Source organism: Octopus bimaculoides, chromosome 11 (genome assembly GCF_046866305.1).
Source record: "Octopus bimaculoides isolate indiv1 chromosome 11, ASM4686630v1, whole genome shotgun sequence".
Classification (NCBI taxonomy): Eukaryota; Metazoa; Mollusca; class Cephalopoda; order Octopoda; family Octopodidae; genus Octopus; species Octopus bimaculoides.
In genome coordinates this window covers 17764782-17787399 of record NC_142938.1, presented here as the reverse complement: position 1 = coordinate 17787399, position 22618 = coordinate 17764782, and the positions used below count along the sequence as shown (strand labels likewise).

The window sequence follows — 22618 nt, the reverse complement described above, 5'->3', positions numbered from 1 at the left end:
CATGTCCCAGTCTAATTAGACCTCTCTAGAAAAGTTGCAAAGTTATAGACTACATTTCAATCAATTTGATTTCAGACTCCTAAACAGAAGATCTCTTATCAAATATATCAGTAACACAGTGATAAGGGGATTATTATAAGACCCTAAGGTCTTTGCTAATCTTAGCTTAGAAATAAAGGTTGCTTTTTTTGAATCCAGCCTGGTAATATGTTGTCAATCAGAAATTAAACTTGTTGAAATGTAAATATTTAAAGGACAAAAATAAATAATTTTACAATTCAATACTTTCTTATTTCAGAAATTTAAATCTCTGGATGGTTGTTGTTTTTCTAGATTTTTCTGCTGTCAACGAAGATGAAAATTCATGTGTGTTTGTGAGTCACTCTGAGTATTAGATATATTTATGTATATATAAATGTATATATACCAGTATGTGACAGGTACAGGATTCAATTCTCTGTAGCCACCTGCTGGCCACTTTTCCCCATCTGCTAAGCTGTTTTCACATCTATCCTGTGTTCAAGATTTACTTTATTTTCTGTAAAATACCAATTCACTCAGCACTTCTATGTTTGTTTATAATATATATATATATATATATATATATATATATATATATATATATATGTACGTATGGCTTGTGCGGGTGGCACATAAAAGACACCATTTCGTGCGGGTGACACGTAAAAGCACCCACTACACTCTCTGAGTGGTTGGCGTTAGGAAGGGCATCCAGCTGTAGAAACTCTGCCAAATCAGACTGGAGCCTGGTGTTGCCATCCGGTTTCACCAGTCCTCAGTCAAATCGTCCAACCCATGCTAGCATGGAAAGCGGACGTTAAACGATGATGATGATGATGATGATGATGATGATGATGTATGTTGTTATGATGTACACATGTGAGGAAAAGGACTCAATACATGCAGCAGAATTTTTTTATTCTTTCAAAGTAAGGTGATGATGTTTTCCATTGAGAATTCAAGTATTTCCATTGCATGTGTTAGTTCAGTGTGTGTATATATATATATATATATATATATTTAATAAAGAGAATGAATGGGAGAAAGAGAGCCTGCCTTATGTCGACCCAATAGAGGGACCAGCTATCCGAGTTGATAGTACCAGGGTAGATAAAGCAATTAAGAGTATGAAGACCGGGAAAGCCCCCGGCCCATCAGGAATCACTGCAGAGATGCTCAAAATATCTGGCAGTGTTGGCTATAGCCTAGTCACCCGTATTACGAACCAGGTGATACACGAAGGAGTCATACCCTATGACTGGTGTAGCAGCATCATAGTCAACTGCTACAAAGGTAAAGGGGACGCTTTAGATACAAATAATTACAGAGGCATCAAGCTGTTAGATCAGGTTATGAAAGTTACAGAGAGGGTCATAGCCCAACTAATTAGGGAGCGAATCAATTTAGATGAGATGCAGTTTGGGTTCGTGCCAGGTAAAAGCACTACTGATGCCTTATTTCTAGTGAGACAGTTGCAAGAGAAATACCTAGCCAAGGATAAACCTCTGTACCTGGCTTTCGTTGACATGGAGAAAGCCTTTGACAGGGTCCCCCGATCCCTTATCTGGTGGTCAATGAGGAAACTTGGGATAGAAGAATGGCTAGTGAGAGCTGTGCGAGCCATGTACAGAGATGCGGCCAGTAAGGTGAGGGTTGGAAATGAGTACAGCAATGAATTCCGGGTAGAGGTAGGGGTCCACCAAGGTTCCGTCCTCAGCCCCCTATTATTTACCATAGTCCTCCAGGCAATCACAGAGGAGTTCAAGACAGGTTGCCCCTGGGAGCTCCTCTATGCTGATGACCTTGCCCTAATTGCGGAGTCACTATCAGAACTAGAGGAGAAGTTTCAGGTGTGGAAGCAAGGTCTAGAATTGAAGGGCCTTAGAGTCAACCTAGCTAAAACCAAAATCCTAATAAGTAGGAAGGTAGATAAAACACAAACCCCTTCAGGTAGATGGCCCTGCTCAGTATGTAGAAAAGGAGTAGGTAGTAACTCTATAAGATGTACCCGGTGCAAGCTATGGACACATAAGAGGTGCAGCAACATCAAAGGCAGGTTAACTAGCAAGTTAGTTTTTGTTTGTGGCAGATGTTCAGGTGCAATAAAGACTGCAAACAAACAGGAAACAACTTCTATCTCATTCCAGGGTGAAAAACTAGAGGTAGTCGATAGCTTCCGCTATCTGGGCGACCAAGTTAGTAGTGGGGGTGGGTGCGCTGACAGTGTAGCTGCTAGAATAAGAATAGCCTGGGCAAAGTTTAGAGAGCTCTTACCCCTGCTGGCGACAAAGGGACTCTCACTCAGAGTAAAAGGCAGACTGTATGACGCATGCGTACGAACAACCATGCTACATGGCAGTGAAACATGGGCTGTAACTGCTGAGGACATACGTAAGCTCGCAAGGAATGAAGCCAGTATGCTCCGTTGGATGTGTAATGTCAATGTGAATACCCGTCAGAGTGTAAGTATCTTGAGAGAAAAGCTGAACATTAGAAGCATCAGTTGTGGCGTGCAAGAGAGACGATTGCGCTGGTATGGACATGTGGTGAGAATGGAGGAGGATAGCTGCGTGAAAAAGTGCCACACCCTAACAGTTGAGGGAACCCGTGGAAGAGGTAGGCCCAGGAAGACCTGGGCTGAGGTGGTGAGGCAAGACCTTCGTACATTGGGCCTCACCGAGGCGATGACTACGGACCGAGACCTTTGGAAATGGGCTGTGCGTGAGAAGACCCGGCAAGCCAAGTAAGATCGTTGCCAGTGCCCCTGGACTGGTTCTTGTGCGGGTGGCACATGAGATGCACCATTTTGAGCGTGGCCGTTGCCAGTACCGCCTGACTGGCTCCTGTAGGATTTTCGAGCGAGATCGTTGCCAGTGCCCCTGGACTGGCTTGTGCGGGTGGCACATAAAAGACACCATTTCGAGCGTGGCCGTTTTCGTGCGGGTGACACGTAAAAGCACCCACTACACTCTCTGAGTGGTTGGCGTTAGGAAGGGCATCCAGCTGTAGAAACTCTGCCAAATCAGACTGGAGCCTGGTGTTGCCATCCGGTTTCACCAGTCCTCAGTCAAATCGTCCAACCCATGCTAGCATGGAAAGCGGACGTTAAACGATGATGATGATGATGATGATATATATATATATATATATATGTATGTATATATACTTCTATCTAATAAATAGATGAATATTTGTGAAGCTATAAATTAAAATTATAACAATTCAACTTTACATGTATAAATATGTGTGCGAAGGAGATATTCTGTTATTCTCACGTATTCCAATATTCTATAATACTGAGCACTTTCAAGATTAGGATATGCCTAAAAGTTATTTCTGTTGAGCTGCTCAACTTTGCTTTCTAAAGTTACAGATAATAATGCTCCTATCTGTTAAAATAGTAAACCTAGGAAAAAAAAAAACCCTTCAAATTTATCTTTGAGAAGTAAGTATCTGATGAACAAACAGCTCAGTGTGTGTGCTTGTGTGTGAATGAAATGATGCATTGTAGGCAATCTTAGATATGTTACCTCAGTGCTTTCTCTGTTAGGCATTGACTCCAAACATTCCACAACTTCCATTAGCAATGCATTTGAATGTTGGGTTAGGTTGCGGTCTCGTGGTGGCTGTTGAAAATAAGTAAGAGGTGGGTTAAACATACACACTAAAAGTATACAGAAAAAGAAAGACACAAACAATCTCTCATTAAATACTGCAATGAAACATATAAAAGTATTTAATAAAAGAACATATCTATGGTTAAGAAGCTCATTTCACAATGTAATGTTGGCACTCCGTCGCTTACGATGACGAGGGTTCCAGTTGATCCGATCAATGGAACAGCCTGCTCGTGAAATTAACGTGCAAGTGGCTGAGCACTCCACAGACACGTGTACCCTTAACGTAGTTCTTGAGGAGATTCAGCGTGACACAGAGTGTGACAAGGCTGACCCTTTGAATTACAGGTACAACAGAAACAGGAAGAAAGAGTGAGAGAAAGTTGTGGTGGAAGAGTACAGCAGGGTTCGCCACCATCCCCTGCCGGAGCCTCGTGGAGCTTTAGGTGTTTTCGCTCAATAAACACTCACAACGCCCGGTCTGGGAATCGATACCGCGATCCTACGACTGCGAGTCCGCTGCCCTAACCACTGGGCCATTGCGCCTCCACAGCTCAGTTCACAACAAAGTGGTTCTAGATCCAACTGCAGAACCTTAGGCAAGTTTTTTTTTTCTACAATACACTCAGGTTGACTGAAATCTTCTACGTGGACTTTGACAGTCAGAAAATGTGTAAAACCTCTTTAATTCATTATATTCAACCTCCTCATCCATTCCCCATCTCTAACCATCCCTCACTCTCCTCATACACTCTTGCAACCTCTACCCACCCACACTCCCTGTTCTTCTATCTCTATTCACTTCTATCCACCTTCTTGTACGTAGAAGGTCTACCCCAACTATTTCATCTCTTTCCAGCTTCACCTCGGTTACACCCACCCACCCACTCTTCTATAATGTGAATAGCCATTTAGCTACACCACAGTAAGAAACCTCTTCTGGCCTCTTCTCTCACACTTTAACCCCCTAATCCCATAGCATAAAGCCACCTGCCCCTCTTTTCTACTGTAGTCCCATTCAGTCAAAGGAGATACTAGACTTTCAAGCTGCATGGTGAGCTCACAAAGAGCTGGTTCTATGAAAGAAAGCACTCAGAACACTCTGTAAAGTGGTTGGTGTTAGGCAGGGTATCCAGCTGTAGAATTCATGCCAAAACAGATATTTGGAGCATTATGCAGTTCTTGGACCTGTTGGATCTTCACAAACTATCCAACCCATGACAGCATGGGAGATGGACATTAAATGATGATGACGATGATGATGATATACGCATATATTGGTCTGAAGTGACAGAAATAGTACACTGATTGCCTCTTCCTTATCCTTTCTCATTTTGTCTTTTGTCCTTTTTAAGACTGACAAAGTACCAGACAATTCTTTACAAAATTAACATTCAGTGTATGAAAACAAAACAAAACAAAAAAAAATAACCTGAACAGAAAAAAAAAGAGAACCCTAAAAATGGGAAGAGAATGAGTTACCTTTAAACAGCGAGCAAATTTTTCTCGTGCCAAAGGATAATTGCGGAAGCGAAGGCAGGCTCGTCCCCACGCAGCCCACACACCTGTGGCATCAAGACCACATTTTGTGGAAACTTCCATAGCAAGCGGCAAGCGCTCTACTTCAATAAGTTTATCTCGCAAGCGTCTGAAACACAATATTTTTCAATAAAAATCATATGAGAATAATACATTGACAATAAACAGATTGGTTTTAGGCCCAAGGCCAATATTTGTAGCTGGTGATGGAGTATTCAGTCAATTTACTTGTTCCTAGTATGCTATAGATATTGAGCTTTAACACACTACATCTACTTTCTTTCTCTCTCTCTTTCTCCATTGACTGGCCTTCGTGCGGGTGACACGTAAAAGCACCCACTACACTCTCTGAGTGGTTGGCGTTAGGAAGCGCATCCAGCTGTAGAAACTCTGCCAAATCAGATTGGAGCCTGGTGTTGCCATCCGGTTTCACCAATCCTCAGTCAAATCGTCCAACCCATGCTAGCATGGAAAGCGGACGTTAAACGATGATGATGATGATGATTAGCATAATAGCTTGTATCTTACTGGACACAAACATTTAATCCTCATATGTCATATAATTAGAAGAGTGAAGTAATTCATTTATATTTTAATCGCAAGGATTAAAAAATAAATTGCCACTAGCTCTATTAATGAAAGGAGTTAGTGATCCTTTCTGGTTTTCTGTAACACTAAATGGATGAGAGACACATTTCTTCCAGGATAAAACACCAGTCTTTCATGAAGAACTTTCATTCAAAAACCTAGTATCTTTCTAAATAAGACACCTAATTGAACTGAGTCAAGGTAGAATAAAGTGATCAGCCTAGAAATACAGTGAAACATCTGCAATGCATTTAGAACTCATGACTTAAGGGTCAACAATGTTATTTTCACTTCAGCTCTATAAGAGAGTATATAAATGGATCTCCATCTGTTTCATTGATGATTATTCAGTTCTTTGATCAACTGAACAGTCTGTACATAAAATTAGTATGTAAGTGGCTGAGTATTCCACAGACACATGTACTCTTAATGTAATTCTCAGATAAAATCAGTGACAAGGCTAGGCATTTAATACTTTTGCTACCATATTTCTGTTGAGACATACAATCATTGTTTCAATTAATTTTGAAAAATTTAAAGAATACATTAAAATAACTTGATCATTTATTAAGCTGGTGTTTGGAAAATAATTTAACATGAAATTTTGAAGGGATGGTTTTAATTTCATTTACTTTAAAAACCAATAAGTTTGCATCATAGAATCTGGGGCAATCTCAGAAAGGTTGGTATCAAAAGGGTTAAATTACAAGTACAATCTATCCAATAGGCTTCTCCACAGTCCCCGTCTACAAGAAAGTAACAGATGTCTAAATAGCAGAGACCTGCATCAAGTGTAGAGGTGCGTCTCATCAGTTACTTCAAGTATGGTCAATACCTACACAGATCCCATTTTGGCGAAGCCTTTCACAACCAACCTGTGGTAGAAAAGCATGCAGCAAACACAAACTTACGTCACTGATTCACTCTTCGTGAGTTCCTGTATGGATGGAAGGTCAGGGTAGTTGGAGGCAAGTAGTACCTTTAGCAAATCAACAAGAGTTGAGTATTGGTCGCACAAAATCATCAAGCGATTTTCCATGCACCTGGTAAACCGCACCTTTGCATGGAACAACAGATGTCTCATCATGCTGCCAAAGACAGAAAAAGAATAAACAACATATATAGCAAATTAAATCACTGCCCCCTGTACTCAAATGGTATTTATGTTATCAGTTCTGAAAGGATGAAAGGCAAAGTTAACTTTATATAGGCGTAGGAGTGGCTGTGTGGTAAGTAGCTTGCTTACCAACCACATGGTTCTGGGGTTCAGTCCCACTGCGTGGCACCTTGGGCAGGTGTCTTCTACTATAGTCTTGGGCTGACCAAAGCCTTGTGAGTGGATTTGGTAGATGGAAACTGAAAGAAGCCCGTCGTATATATGTGTGTGTTGGAGCGAACACGTTACAATGAAGTAGAGAAATTTGAAAAGACAACACGAAACCGGTTACTTCTCAAAATACAATGTTTATATACCAAAAAGATTTTATAACATTTTTTCTGACATAATTTAAATATATACTTTAACCATGTAACACAAGCCTTCTGTAGTTTTTTCACTCTTATTATCTTTTATATATATATATATATATACACACATATATGTATGTGTGTCTGTGTTTGTTCCCCCCCCCCACCCAACATCGCTTGACAACTGATGCTGGTGTGTTTACGTCCCCGTCACTTAGCGGTTCGGCAAAAAGAGACCGATAGAATAAGTACCAGGCTTACAAAGAATAAGTCCTGGGGTCGATTTGCTCGACTAAAAGTGGTGCTCCAGCATGGCCACAGTCAAATGACTGAAACAAGTAAAAGGGTAAAAAATAACAATAATAATTATTACTATTATTGTTTCAAATTTTGGCACAAGGCCAGCAATTTTAAGGGGGGTGGCTAGTTGATTACATCAAACTTAGCACTTATTTGGTTCTTATTTTATCAACCCTGAAAGGAGGATGAGGATGATGGTTTCTGACATAAGTATAAGGCCACATATTTGGTGAGAGCAAACAGTTGATTAAACCAGGGGTTTTCAAACTTTTTGACTTGCAGACCCCTTTATATTTCAGGCTTTACCTTAGGGACCCCCTTTATAAATGCTTATGAAATTTATACATAAATATTTGCTTAAAATAACATATATTTTTACATTTATTTATTTAACAGTATTTAACAAATAGGTTTATTGTCAATTAAAAGATTTCGATTAAAAAACATATATAAAATCAAATTGCCCATAAAAAGTATTTGCTGTCCACGGACCCCCTGTCTTGTCCTTGCGGACCCCCTGTGGTCCGCGGACCGCAGTTTGAAAACCCCTGGATTAAACTGTCTCCGGTGCCAGCTGAATACTTTCTTCACTATTTTTGGTAGGTCTAATAATCATGTTTAATTTACATTGTGAAAGAACATAAGTTTGTTTCTACTCGACCTTTTAAGATCCATTTCTGCAACATTTACCCAATACCCCAAGCAATTTTTATTCAACCAAATTCTCAGATCAAATCTAAGTTAAGTACAAGGGGGTCATGGAATTGGTTCCCAAAACAAAGAGGGAACAACACTACTGGAGTTCTGTGAAGCAAATAACCTATTGATTTGCAACACTAACTTCAAGAAGTCAGTCAGTTACCTGATAATATACCAATCAGGTGACTGTGCTAGCCAGATCCATTACATTCTTGCCAGACAACGGGATGCATGGTTGCTCTTAAATACAAAGACTTTCCCTGGTGAAGAATGTTCCCCCCCCCCCCCAGCATAGATTAGTCATTAGTGACTTTAGACTCCAGGCCAGAAGGATGCCAAGAAGCAGACCAATCTGGAAAAGAAGGATTTGGAAGCTTAAGGACCCTTCATATGGTCAGAGATTCAGGGACATCCTACTTGAGAAATTTGATGAGAAGGAGGAGGCGCTACAGACTTGTGACATAGAGGGCAACTTGGAATTCCTGCGGGACAGCTTTCTGAGTGCCACAGACCAAATCTGTGGCTGGTGCAAAGTCCCTTCCAGACCTAGGGTGATGTGGTGGTGGAATGATGTTGTAGACGGGGCCATTAGAGCAAAGAAACAGGTCTGGAAGAGTGGGAGTAGCAGGGAATTGTATCAGATAGCCAGTAGGGAAGCTAGGAGACAGGTATATCTAGCCAAGGGAGAAACAAGAAGAACTTTGCCTATGTTCAGCAACGTGAGGACCAAAGACTTGAAGTGTTTCAGATTGCAAGACTGTGTGAGAGAAAATTGTGATGTCATAGGAGAGAAATGTGTCCGCATGGATGATGGCACACTTGCATTTAATGATTCTGCAAAGAAAGAGGTTTGGAAATGCCATTATGAAAGACTGCTGAATGTGGAGAATGAATGAGAGGAAGAGAGTCTGCCAAATGTTGATCCAGTTGAGGAACCAGCTATCCGAATTGACAGTACCTTGGTAGATAAAGCAATTAAGGATATGAAGACAATAAAGCCCCTGGCCCATCAAGAATCACCGCTGAGATGCTTAAAATATCTGGTGGTGTGGATTATGGTCTAGTCACATGGTGGCATGTAAAAAGCACGTTTCAAGTGTTGGGCCTCATAGAGGCAAAGTGGCCAATGTTGGTAACAAGTGAAAAGCTCCTTTCAAGTGTTGAGCCTCATGGAGTAAATGACTAAGACCTTTGGCATTGTATTGTGCTTGAGAAGAAGAGCCATCAAGCCAAGTAAAATTGCAGTCGTAGCAGACACTGGTGTCATGGAAATGGCACCTGTTCCGGTGGCATGTAAAAGCACCCATTACACTTTCGGAGTGGTTGGCGTTAGGAAGAACATCCAGCTGTAGAAACCATGCCAAACCAAACTGGGGTCTGGTGCAGCCTTCCAGCTTGCCAGCCCTGGTCAAACCGTTCAACCCTTGCTAGCATGGACAACGGATGCTAAATGATGATGATGATGATGAAATTAAACAACCATTACTTTACCTAATGACTAGGCTGTAGTCTATTTCACTATTTGCCATTCCAGGTGAGATGGGTTTCAGCAGTTTGGAAAGGTCGTCACAAAGCTTCAGAATCAGCTCTCCGCATTTTCGAGGATCACTGTGCACGTTGAGTATGGAAATGCACAAGGATGCACTCGGTGCCTGTAAAAGAGAATGAGAAAAAAAAAAAAACAATGATATTTATATTTCAAACAATAAATACAGCTTTTCCTAATCTTTCTCACTGCCCAATCTTTCTAATATGCCTTCATCATCATCATCATCATCATCATCGTTTAACGTCCGCTTTCCATGCTAGCATGGGTTGGACGATTTGACTGAGGACTGGTGAAACCGGATGGCAACACCAGGCTCCAATCTAATTTGGCAGAGTTTCTACAGCTGGATGCCCTTCCTAACGCCAACCACTCAGAGAGTGTAGTGGGTGCTTTTACGTGTCACCCGCACGAAAACGGCCATGCTCGAAATGGTGTCTTTTATGTGCCACCCGCACAAGCCAGTCCAGGGGCACTGGCAACGATCTCACTCGAAAATCCTACGGGAGCCAGTCAGGCGGTACTGGCAATGGCCACGCTCAAAATGGTGCATCTCATGTGCCACCCGCACAAGAGCCAGTCCAGGGGCACTGGCAACGATCTTACTTGGCTTGCCGGGTCTTCTCACGCACAGCACATTTCCAAAGGTCTCGGTCAGTAGTCATCGCCTCGGTGAGGCCCAATGTACGAAGGTCTTGCCTCACCACCTCAGCCCAGGTCTTCCTGGGCCTACCTCTTCCACGGGTTCCCTCAACTGTTAGGGTGTGGCACTTTTTCACGCAGCTATCCTCAAAAGGTGCAAATACAGTGGAGGATTTATTGACAGAAGTGATAACATCATCACTTTCAGCTTGCGATTTTCAGAGAAGTGTAACACAGATACACATACACGACAGCCATCTTTCAGTTTCTATCTATCAAATACTCTCACAAGGCTTTGGTAAGCTTGGGCTTTAGTAGAAAACACTTGCCCAAGATGTTGTGCTCTTTGAATGAATCCAAAACCACATAGAAAGGAAAAAAGAAAACAGAGAAAAAAAAGGGGTCACATACACACATACCTGTTCATAGTAAAATTCTTCCAGAAGATCGCTGTTGTAGTCAGGGTCAAGCTTCAGTTTCCAAGGATGTTCTGTTTGACGGATGGCACCGGCCAGGTCATAAAAGCTGAAATGGTCTTTGGGAGCAAATGAGGTTAAACTTGGACTATAGTTCAGGAGCTCATCGCTACCTCGTGACTGAGTATCTTTGGGACGATAGGGAGTCCTGTCATTTTCATCTTTCATACTGCAAACATTAAAAGAAGGTCTTGTAAACATTTTAATATCATAAACATCTGACAGTGATGTGTCAAGTCATTTCTAATTGATCTTAATTGTACAAACTTCATTTATAGGGAATTCATCAAGAGTATATACCATATTTTCTGGCATACATGCCAACACAAAATATAGTGTAAACATGTAATGTAAACATTCAAACATCATCACTAACTTTCCAAATCCTGCTGTACTTCACATGGAATTTTTGGTCCTCACAAAATCATCTTGGCGTAGAAGTCAACTTATCTTTTTTAGCTGTAAATTCTGGTCTGAAATTTTGACTTGTATGCCAGAAAATAGGTAAAGACAAGGAAGACAGAAAATATATTAATTTAAAAGAATATATCCCCCCCCCCCCAATAATAATAGATTCTTACACCAACATGATACATGATATTTACAGTAATGCTATGTATTTCTTTCATTTAATATCAGCTTGATTAGGGCTGAGCTGGAATTAAATAACATGTATACACACAAAAACATTAAATACATACATAAAGGCTAAAAGAAACTGGCTGTGGCAACAAGTGTGAGCTAGTAATTAGTTACCTTGTTCGTGATATCTGTTCAAAACAATCATCGCAAGTACGGGCTACCATGCCAAAGATGAGGGTGGTTCTACCGGAACATCCTCTGCAAACAAGTCGACCACATCTACGGCAATGGTGACGTCGATTAAACTGCAAAATGATTTGATAAAACAATATATATATAAAACAATAAAAGCTGATATACATGCATATAAATGTATGTGCATGTGTGTCTGCATGTGTGTGCCTGTGCTGTGTGTGTGTGCGTGCATGAGATCATCGTTGTTTTAACATCCACTTTTCTATGCTTTCACAAATCAGACGGAATATGCTAAGGCAGATTTTCTACAGCTAGATGTCCTTCCTCTTACCAACCCTTAGCTTTTTCCAAGTAACATAATAGATTTTCACAGAAGATTGGAAAATGGTGGCCATCACTTATGTGATGGTGACATTCATTTACAAATATCACACTTTATCAAGACAAGGCCACATTAAACCCCACCACCATACAAACACACACGTGGCAGGCTTCTTTCTATTGATGCTTTTTCAACTAAAGCGTCGGAGTGTTGAGACCAATTTAAAAGTCATCTAATTTCAGGTCTGCATGTGTATGTATCTGTACATACAGGTGAGTATACCTGATGCTTGCTTTGCATATCTGTGTATAAATGGAAATGTAAATATTGTTGTTATTTAACTCCAGAGAAGTGTTTGACTGAAGGCATTCCAGCTGTCACCATCCCTTACTTTTTGGTATCTGCTTCATTTCTACCATAAAAAGGTGGAGTAAAATTTGAGGAAATTTGGCTGCTTTGTCTATCATGTCAAACAACCATATACAGACTTCACATTAGCCCAAGTGGAAATGTGTGTGTGTATGCATGCATGCATGCATGAGTGTGTGCGCATATGTATATATATATATATATATATATACACACACACACATACGCATATGTGTGAATGTATGTATGTACAAAATTATAGATGCTTACCATGCTGAATCGCTCAACTCGACAAACCATACACACAGCAGTTGCAGAATCTGGAACCCACTGGTCTTTGTGAGGTGGCTCTTGTGGCATTTGGAATTTACTGCCAGTGCCCAAGTTGAGAGAAAGGTACTTGCTGCCTGTAGTACCAACAGACCTGTGTTGATGATTGTCTATGTTTTTTCCAGGAGACCGGTTCACTGGTGGAAGAATAAATGAGATGGTAAACAAGAATATAAACAAGAGCACTCAGAGAACACAAATCTCCACCAAGGCAACACCAACGTCTTCTCAACGTTAAACCGGAGATGATTTTTAAAAATGAGAATATCTGAAATAAACTCAACTGCTCTCACAAACAAGAATACTAAAAATGAACCTGGCTGCTCTCAAAAATTAAGTAAAAATAACTAAAAATAATCTAGAATCTTGAATTATGTCAGATCTTCACCCTTGATTGTTGATCACCACAATTTTTCCATGGCACACTTTTTGGACTTTTCTTTTCCCCTACACTGTCACATTCCTTACTATGCATGCACACACACACACACACACACACGATGGGCTTCTTCCAGTTTCTGTTTACCAAATCCATTGGTCAACCTGCGGATATTGCAGAAGACACTTGCCCAAGAAGCTGTGCAGTACAACTGAACTTGAAACCATGTGGTTGGGAAGCAAGTTTCTTAACCATATAGCCATGCCTCCACTTATAAATATGCAGGAGTGTGTGTGTGTGTTTGTGTCTGTTTATCTGTCTATACATTGACACCACTTGAAGAAATACATGTTTCTGTTTATACCCTATGACTTAGCAGTGCACAGAATGGCCACAATAAGTACCAGACTTAAAAGTAAGTACTTGGGTCAATATGATTGACTAAAAAAGAAACCCTTCAAAGTGGTGCCCCAGCATGGCTATAATACAATATCTGAAGCAAGCAAAAGCATAGAACAATATTTCATAATTAACAGAGCAGTTGACATGGATGTATTGCATAATAATAAGAAAGTATAAAAAACGTTTAGAGTTAACATACAGGATGTATCGGATCCTCGTCTCCGCATCCGTGTGCTTCCAGTTTCTGACTGTTGGTTCTTTGATGCCACACTAACACTATCCAAGTCCTGACGGTCTGACATCAAAGACAATCGGGACTGGCTTCTATCCTTCCCTGAAAATGGTTTAACAGAAATATTTGAAGAAATGCATTCCACACACAATTTGAAATGTTTCAGAGAGAGAGAGAGAGAGAGAGAGAGAGAGAGAGAGAGAGGGAGAGAGAGGGAGAGAGAGAGAGAGAGAGAGAGAGAGAGAGAGAGAGAGAGAGAGAGAGAGAGAGTGTGTGTGTATGTGTGTGTGTGTGTGTGTGGTAGTGCAAGTGTCCCTGTGCACGTATATTTGTGGGGACAATTATTTTAAGGCAAAGCTGAGCACATCACAAAGTGCAAAAAATAAAAAAAAGATATGCATGTGTGTCTGTATGCATATATGTTTACATGAGTATTCATGCATGTGTGTGTAGGCACTTATGTGTTTGTATGTGGACATGCTATTGTCTTTATGTCCCTATATGTTTATATGCTAAATATATGATGGTTATCACACACATTTATTTATAGGTATAAAAGCCTATGTGGATATTCTGATGAAATAAAAATAACACGGGTGTCCACACATATAGGCTTGTCTTTTCAGGTGCCGGCCAGTGCCACTTAAAAAGCACCTGTGCTGGTGCTGCATTAATGCATCCAGCACACACCGCTAAGTAATAGGCATTAGGAAGGGCATCCAGCTGTAGAAACCATGTCACAACAGATAGTTGGAGTCTGGACAGCTCCCTGTTAGCCAGTTCCATGTAAAACTATCCAACCCATGCCAGCATGGAGAGCAGATGTTAAACAATGTTGGTGATGATGATGACAGGTGCAGTTAGGTTTCAAATATAGACAACATACAAAAGATGGATTGTTAGGATCAATAAAACAACAACAATGCTGCTACTATTGTCGTCATCATTTAATATCTGCTGTCAAATGCTGGTATTGGTTTAAGAGTTTGACAAGATTCAACAAGCCACAGGACTGTACTCAGCACCAATGTCAGTTTTGGCATGGTTTCTATAATTGGATGAACTTCCAAACACCAACCACTTTAAAGCAATCCTACTCTGAAAAATGTTGCTTTTCAATTCCAACCAACTTAAAAGGTGTTAACTTGTGTTTTTGGTTGCTGCTACTTGCAATCATGTAGAGCTGTTATTCTCAGAGTGGGGCATATGCCCCACTAGTAGGACCTGGGAAAATTGTGGTGGGGCATAGGATCCAAACTGTTTTCTTTTTTTTTTTTTTAATGGGCTATGGACTAGTGAAAATCTTTTCTTCACAGCAAACATACTACATCTATACTCAGCCTAGCCAAAGCAATCCCTCCAGCCAAAAATATTGTGTGAAGGCTGTTTGCCACAGTATAGTGTTATTCTGATGCCCTAATGTGGATATTTCTTTAAGAAAAGTGTATAATTATGGGAAGTTGATACTCAGTATTTAATAGAAGAGTTACTAGTGTATTCTTTTGTATTAGATAATTGTGATAAAATATCAAAAATAAAGTAGTTTTTTTTCCGGCCACCGACGAGACATAAATTTTTCTGAAAAGTTATAGTGGGGCCTGGGAGAAAATAGGTTGGGAAACACTGATGTAGAGACTCTTTTACATAGGCTTGATATATTGAGCGGTTCATTGTTTGTGATGCAATGTTGCAGTTTTGGTGTATACAATGATGACGATACTGGATCTAATAGTAGTGGTGTTCGTGACGATGATGATGATGATGATGAATATGATGATGAGCAGGAAAGTGATGATATGAGCATTCATCTCAGTATTGATGACATAACAATGGCATGGATGATAACACTTAGTATTTACAATGAAATCTGAAATACATTTATAGAAAGTGTCAACGGAACGTTTAACAATGAATGAATGCAATAAAAATAATGGGGAAAAAACACAAGAGAAAAAATCAAGTGAGAATTTTAACAAAGTTTACCTTGAATTAGAACTTGGACTATAGGAAATTCAAGAGCTTTAGTGGCATATTTTGCAACAAGGTCATCAAAATTTTCAATAGAGAAACACTGACTGCTATCCTGAATGCGTCGGAAGTCATTTTGTATCTTGGAAAACACTTGTCCTGCAAGGTCGGCCTTGATTGAAATGGAATGGAAACATATGTAATTATTTGAGAGAGGGGGAGAGAGAGAGAGAGAGGGAGAGAGAGAGAGAGAGGGAGAGAGAGAGAGAGAGAGAGAAAGAGAGAGAGGGGGAGAGAGAGGGGGAGAGGGAGAGAGAGAGGGGGAGAAAGAGAGAGAGAGGGAGAGAGAGAGGGGGAGAGAGAGAGAGAGAGAGGGAGAGAGAGAGCACAAATAATCATAATCAACTATGAACCATATAGTATAGTGTAAGATGGTTCTAGTTGCTATGAAGCTAAGTTGGTAGCATCACATACTTTAGGTGATAACTGAGAGAAAGGACAAGAAAAAGTGCCTGGACAATCAAGGAAAAAAAGAATTTGATTATTTTGGGAGATTAATAGAAATTAAGAATAACAAAACTGCAGAACAGCAAAACTGATGGTGTTCATTTCCTGTCTTCCATGGTGAAATATATAACACTGCTTGGAAACAGGTGAGAGTTGGCAAAAGGAAAGGCATTCAGCTGTAGAAAACCTGCCTCCATAAATTGCCTGACTTATTCAGGTATGGAAATGTGGATGTTAAATGATGATGATGATGATGACAGTTAACAAAAAAAAGTGGGGGGGACCAATATAAACACTGAAAACTTACCTTCATGTTCATTAGCAGCTGCTCCAACAGGAGTTGTGGGGCTGATACCAAGTGCCGATATTCACCCCTAATAGAGTTGGGAAGACACAGCAAAGCCTAGAACAAAACAGAAAAATAATTGTTTCTAATATAGACAAGAAGCCAGAAATTTGTGGGGTTTAAGTTAGCCAAGGATGAAAGGCAAAGTTGTCCTTGGTGGAATTTGAACTCAAAACGTAGTGTCGGGTAAAATACCGCTAAGCATTTTGCTTGGCATGCTAACAATTCTGCCAGTTTGCTGCCTTCTTAATAATAATAGTAATAATAATAATGATGATGATGATGATGATGATGATGCTGTAGAATACACACTGAATTTTGAGATATAAAGGCAAAGTTATTAACCACAATGACTGCAACTAGGGTTTGTATACCAGCCCCTAACAATCAGTCACTTTGTGTCTTACTAACTCTGCAACTCAAACTATAATAAAAAATAAAAAATAAATGACAAGACACCCTTGAAACATAATACAGGCTTACCTTGGCTCCGATACAGGTAAGGCGTAACTGTTCTTGTCTCTGTGGGTCCAGGTTGGATTCAAGGTAGTTCAGCATGTAGCTTGCAATGAATAAAATGTCTTGCTGTCGATTCAGAGATTCCATAAGACTATTACAAATTCTCAGACACTTGCACTCATCTTCTGCCTGCATTTTCTCTAAAGCCTAGAATAAATAATATGATTAATTGTAAATGGTTCTGAAGCAGCTCTTTAAGATTTTTAACAGATGGTGTTTATGTCTGGTTTCAAGCCATTAAGTAGATTAGACATAAATCTCTCATAATAAGTATATCAGAATATATAAGACTAATATATATTAATATTACGAGGGTGAGTCAAAAAGTAATGCCATTTTGTTTAGGACAGGTATAATTACCAACACAGGAACATGTATTATACATCAAAATGAAGCTGGTCCTCTGTGGATCACATCCCTACTTCTCAACATAGTCACCATTTCTCTCAATAGTAATGTTCTGCTTTTGAATGAGAATATGTATCCCTGCCCCTTAAAATTCTGCTGACTGTTCTTTTTTGCTTACACACACACACACACACAGACACACACATATATATGAGTCTAGGACATCCCCCTGCTGAACAATATCCTGCCATGGACAACAGATGATGATTTAAAACTTCTTAATATATTGGAGAGGGGGTAATTAACCAAGCGGGGGTAATTATCTTAGGGGTAGTTTTCATTGGGGAGAATTGTCCAGATACAATATATATATATATATATATATATATATATATATATATATATATATATATTAACTGGCACTCCATCAGTTATGACAAACAAGGGTTCCAGATGATCCAATCAATGGAACAGCCTGCTTGTGAAATTCACGTGCAAGTGGCTGAGCACTCCACAGACATGCATATCTGTTAATGTAGTTCTCAGGGAGATTAAGTGTGATACAGAATGTGATAGGGCTGGCCCTTTGAATTACAGATACAACTTATTTTTTCCAGCTGAGTGAACTGGAGCAATGTGTAATAAAGTGTCTTGCATAAAGACACAATGCACCACCAAGAATTGATATATGTATATGCCCACACAAATAAATACACTCTTATATACATACATCTCACACACACACACACACACACACACATATATATATGTTTGTATGTGTGCTGTGAAGGCACGTGGCCTAGTGGTTAGGCTGTTGCGCTCACAATCACTGTATTGTGAGTTTGATTGCTTGATTGGGTGGTGTGTTGTGTTCTTGGGCAAAACATTTCATTTCATGTTGCTCCAGTCCACCTTCCAACTGGGAAAGAATGTTGACCTGTTTGCCTAGCCAGCAGGGCGGCAACATTTGAAGGCTGAAACAATGCAAAAGTGCACTGTAACCAGCGATGTGCAACAACATCTGATAGCCTGGTCGATCACATGATGTGTGTTAGTCTCTCAAAACATAAAATACACAAATACCTTGCAGTTTTACATCCACTTTTTAAACTTGAGTATGTGTGCATCTGTATGTGCACAAACACATGGATATGTTATGTAAATATAAGATAAAAGGAAAGCCATGATAAAAAGATCTTACCATGAATGCTTCCTTGGGATCAGAAGGTCCGTGACTGAGAAAGAACATGATTTCTTTCATCTCTATACACTGTGAAATAATGTGGTGAAAAAAGTAATGAATGTAGGTAAACTGATAATGATGAACAGAAATGACATTCAGGAATCATAAATAAACATAAATTACATACATTAAGTAATGAAACTTACAGCTTAGAGAAAAATGCTTATTTCAGATCCTACAATATTATATATATTGCAAATTATATCATAAATTAACACAAATTAACATACATTAAGTAATGAAACTAACAACTTAATAAAGATACTGAGTTTAAATGTATACTTATATGTGTTGTAGATTAAATTTTATAAATCATAAATTAATATACATTGAGTAATGAGACTAACAGCTCAGAGAATGTTGAGTTCAAGTCTGAATAATTTCAGCCATTGTAACTACTTACCTGCTCAGTCAACCGGGCTGACTTACATAGATTTTTATTTTCTTTCTCAGCTAACATGAAGAGAATATTTAAAAACACTTGTTTTATCTTCATTTTGTTGATAGTATTTTTTTTTATAGCTACATCCTTCTTTAACATCTGCAACTGTTGTTGTTGTTTAGTGCCTGATTAGCTTTTATTAATTAAAACCTATGAACTATTAACATCCCATCTTTAGATGAGAATAAACTGACTTCCCAGCAGATTAATTATGCTGTTTGGAACAAAAATTAACATGAAGTTTTAATTTAAATCACTTTAACCCATTAGTGTTTAAAAAGGCCATATCTGGCCCAAATATTCTACCTGTTTTATGTTAAAACTGACCACATCCGACCTCTCATACCTTCTCTACAATATCATTCTAAAAATATACAAACACACCATATAGGCGTAGGAGTGGCTGTGTGGTAAGTAGCTTGCTTACCAACCACATGGTTCCAGGTTCAGTCCCACTGCATGACATCTTGGGCAAGTGTCTTCTACTATAGCCTCGGGCCAAACCAAAGCCTTGTGAGTGGATTTGGTAGATGGAAACTGAAAGAAGCCAGTCGTATATATGTATATATGTGTGTGTGTGTGTGTGTATTTGTGTGTCTGTGTTTGTCCCCCTAGCATTGCTTGACAACCGATGCTGGTGTGTTTATGTCCCCGTCACTTAGTTCGGCAAAAGAGACCGATAGAATAAGTACTAGGCTTCCAAAGAATAAGTCCTGGGGTTGATTTGCTCGTCTAAAGGCGGTGCTCCAGCATGGCCGCAGTCAAATGACTGAAACAAGTAAAAGACTAAAAGAGAGAGAGATCCAGCCTTTAATACCTACCCTACAATGTCATTCTAAGAATAAACAATTACATCATTGAAATCCTGAAGCTACAAGATTATAAATGATTAATTCGAAACAATGTGAATAAATAAGCATTACATTTGACAGAGTAATCTGAATACCAAAGGGTTAAAAACCCTTTTGTTACCATATTTCGGTTGAAATACATTACCTTTAATTCTGATCTTTTACTTGTTTCAGTCATTAGGCTGTGGCCATGCTGGGGCATTGCCTTGAAGAATTTTAGTTGAAGGAATTAACTCCAGTACTTATTTTTTTAAAGTATTGGTTCTTATTCTATTGGTCTTGTTTGCTTAACAGATAAGTTATGGGGACATAAACACACCACCACCAGTTGTCAAATGATGGTGGAGAAACACAAACACACGTATATATATATATATATACATATACATATATGATGAGCTTCTTTCAGTTTCTGTCAACCAAATCCATTCACAAGGCTTTGATCGCCCCAAGGCTATAGTAAAAGACACTCTGCCAAGATGCCACGCATTGGGACTGAACCTGGGACCATGTAGTTGGGAAGCAAGCTTCTTACCACACAGCCATGCTGGTACCTTTGTTTCAATTAATTTTGAAAATAATGAAGAAAGTACTAAAAAAAATTTTGTCATTATCAAGCTGGTGTTTGGAACAAAAACTGACATGAAATTTTGATGGAAGGCTTTAACTTATAATACATTTAAACAAGCAATTTGTATCACAGGACCAGGGAGTGACCCCAGATGGATTGTTACCAAAAGGCTTAAAAACTTTAACAGCAAAATAAATAAACAAATAAATATGTTTAAAAGGTTACCTCAAGCAATCGCAAGTCAACAGAGAAGTAATCTGCCCACTCTCGAGCTGTGTCAAAGTCTTCAGCCTCAAGTATGACAGAGAGGACGCTGGGAGGGTTCGAAGTTGACAGTGATGGAATGTCAGTCCAGCAATGAAGACATTGCAACATACCAGAAAGTTCATTTTCCTTCTCATATGGAGCAATTCCTGCGCAGTCAAAAGAGGTCCGCTTTTCTAGAGTGGAAACACACTCTGAGACCTAAAGAGAGAAATAATGGAAAAATAAGGAATGGAGAAAAATTAAGGCTACAATACTCTTTTACTCTCTCTTTTACTCTTTTACTCTCTCTTTTACTCTTTTACTTGTTTCAGTCATTTGACTGTGGCCATGCTGGAGCACCGCCTTTAGTCGAGCAAATTGACCCCAGGACTTATTCTTTGTAAGCCTAGTACTTATTCTATCGGTTTCTTTTGCTGAACTGCTAAGTTACAGGGACATAAACACACTAGCATCAGTTGTAAAGCGATGTTGAGGGGACAAACACAGACACACATATATACATATATACGACGGGCTTCTTTCAGTTTCCGTCTACCAAATCCATTCACAAGGCTTTGGTCGGCCCGAGGTGATAGTATAAGACACTTGCCCAAAGTGCCACGCAGTGGGACTGAACCCGTAACCATGTGGCTGGTAAGCAAGCTACTTACCACACAGCCACTCTTGCACCTATATTAATCTTATTGTTTTAATTTCTTGAGGAAAGACAGTGCATCTGATTTCCCACATGAGCATGAAACTGGTAGGTGTAAAGGAAGGAGGGGTATTCTAAGACTGGCGATCTAGTCTGAATGATGTAACTGAGAGGTCTTGACTAAAGAAATTCAAGGGTCAGATAGTAGGGTTAAACTAAACAATGGCTTACAAAAGAATTTTCCTCAATTCAAGTGTGTGTGTGTGTGTGTTGGGTCATCCCATAAATAATGTGGTTTCTTATATTTCTTTTACTGTTAAAAATTAAGATAAAGATCTTTTTTAATCTGAAATATACTCTCCTTCATTTTCTACAATGCTCTTCCATCTATCTGATAGACTTGCAAGGCCCCTCTTCCAAAATTCACATGTCCATGAAAAATACTCTTCCAGTACTATTCTCACCTCATCTACGGAATTCATATTTTTCCCATCCAAATGATTTTGAAGACTGCAGAATAAATGATAATCAGATGGGGCAATGTCCTATGAATATGGTGTGTTTAAAGCTCCACCATCCCTTGTCCCAAATTCAATCACAAGGCTTGGATTTATCTGAAGGCATGGTAAACAATACTTGAGACCTCATGGTTGTGAGGTACCGCTTAGCCATGCTTGCATTCACTTTAGAGCAAATAATTCATATTCTATACCAAAGTATACTTCAGATTTCAGTTAATAAAGGTTTTATTAAATAACCAATAAAACCTAGAATTAACAATGACTGAACCAAATATCTGATGCCTATCAAAAAGAAAAAGTTCTTCAAGGTTTTTTGTTTCAGCTTTTCACATAACCACAATAATGGAGTGAGTCTCTATTGCCTTATTTAGACTTATTGCCGGAACAGAACTCAGAACTGTATACTGACAAAACATCTATTATATAACGGTCCAGTTTTACAAGTATAAGACCAATTTCTCCCTTTCCCTCTCTTTTGTATGTATGTGTGTGTCTGTGTGTGATCAGCATCATCGTTTAACGTCCACTTTCCATGCTAGCATGGGTTGGATGATTTGACTGAAGACTGGTGAACCAGATGGCTACACCAGGCTCCAATCTGATTTGGCAGAGTTTCTACAGCTGGATGCCCTTCCTAATGCCAACCACTCCGAGAGTGTAATGGGTGCTTTTACGTGCCACCGGCACGAAGGCCA

At 39.5% G+C, this 22618-nt stretch overlaps 1 protein-coding gene across 4 annotated transcripts in view; it reads right to left on the bottom strand.

Annotated features, from left to right (window-relative positions):
• The window catches only part of LOC106867460 (uncharacterized), a 97018-nt gene that overhangs the window by 19615 nt on the left and 54785 nt on the right, over positions 1-22618 (bottom strand). For all 4 annotated transcript variants that reach the window (XR_016243604.1, XR_016243605.1, XM_089359580.1 and 1 more), the window contains exons 23-35: positions 20727-20966; positions 18596-18664; positions 17011-17193; positions 16489-16584; positions 15690-15846; positions 13674-13808; positions 12634-12830; positions 11652-11782; positions 10839-11064; positions 9723-9883; positions 6677-6853; positions 5121-5286; positions 3552-3647 (exon numbers count right to left, since the gene is read on the bottom strand). Coding sequence is in view for 2 of the 4 variants with exons in the window: in XM_089359580.1 (XP_089215706.1) it covers positions 3552-3647; positions 5121-5286; positions 6677-6853; positions 9723-9883; positions 10839-11064; positions 11652-11782; positions 12634-12830; positions 13674-13808; positions 15690-15846; positions 16489-16584; positions 17011-17193; positions 18596-18664; positions 20727-20966 (2034 nt within the window). In the remaining 2 variants the exon portion in view is untranslated. The remainder of the gene's footprint in view (positions 1-3551; positions 3648-5120; positions 5287-6676; positions 6854-9722; positions 9884-10838; positions 11065-11651; positions 11783-12633; positions 12831-13673; positions 13809-15689; positions 15847-16488; positions 16585-17010; positions 17194-18595; positions 18665-20726; positions 20967-22618) is intronic.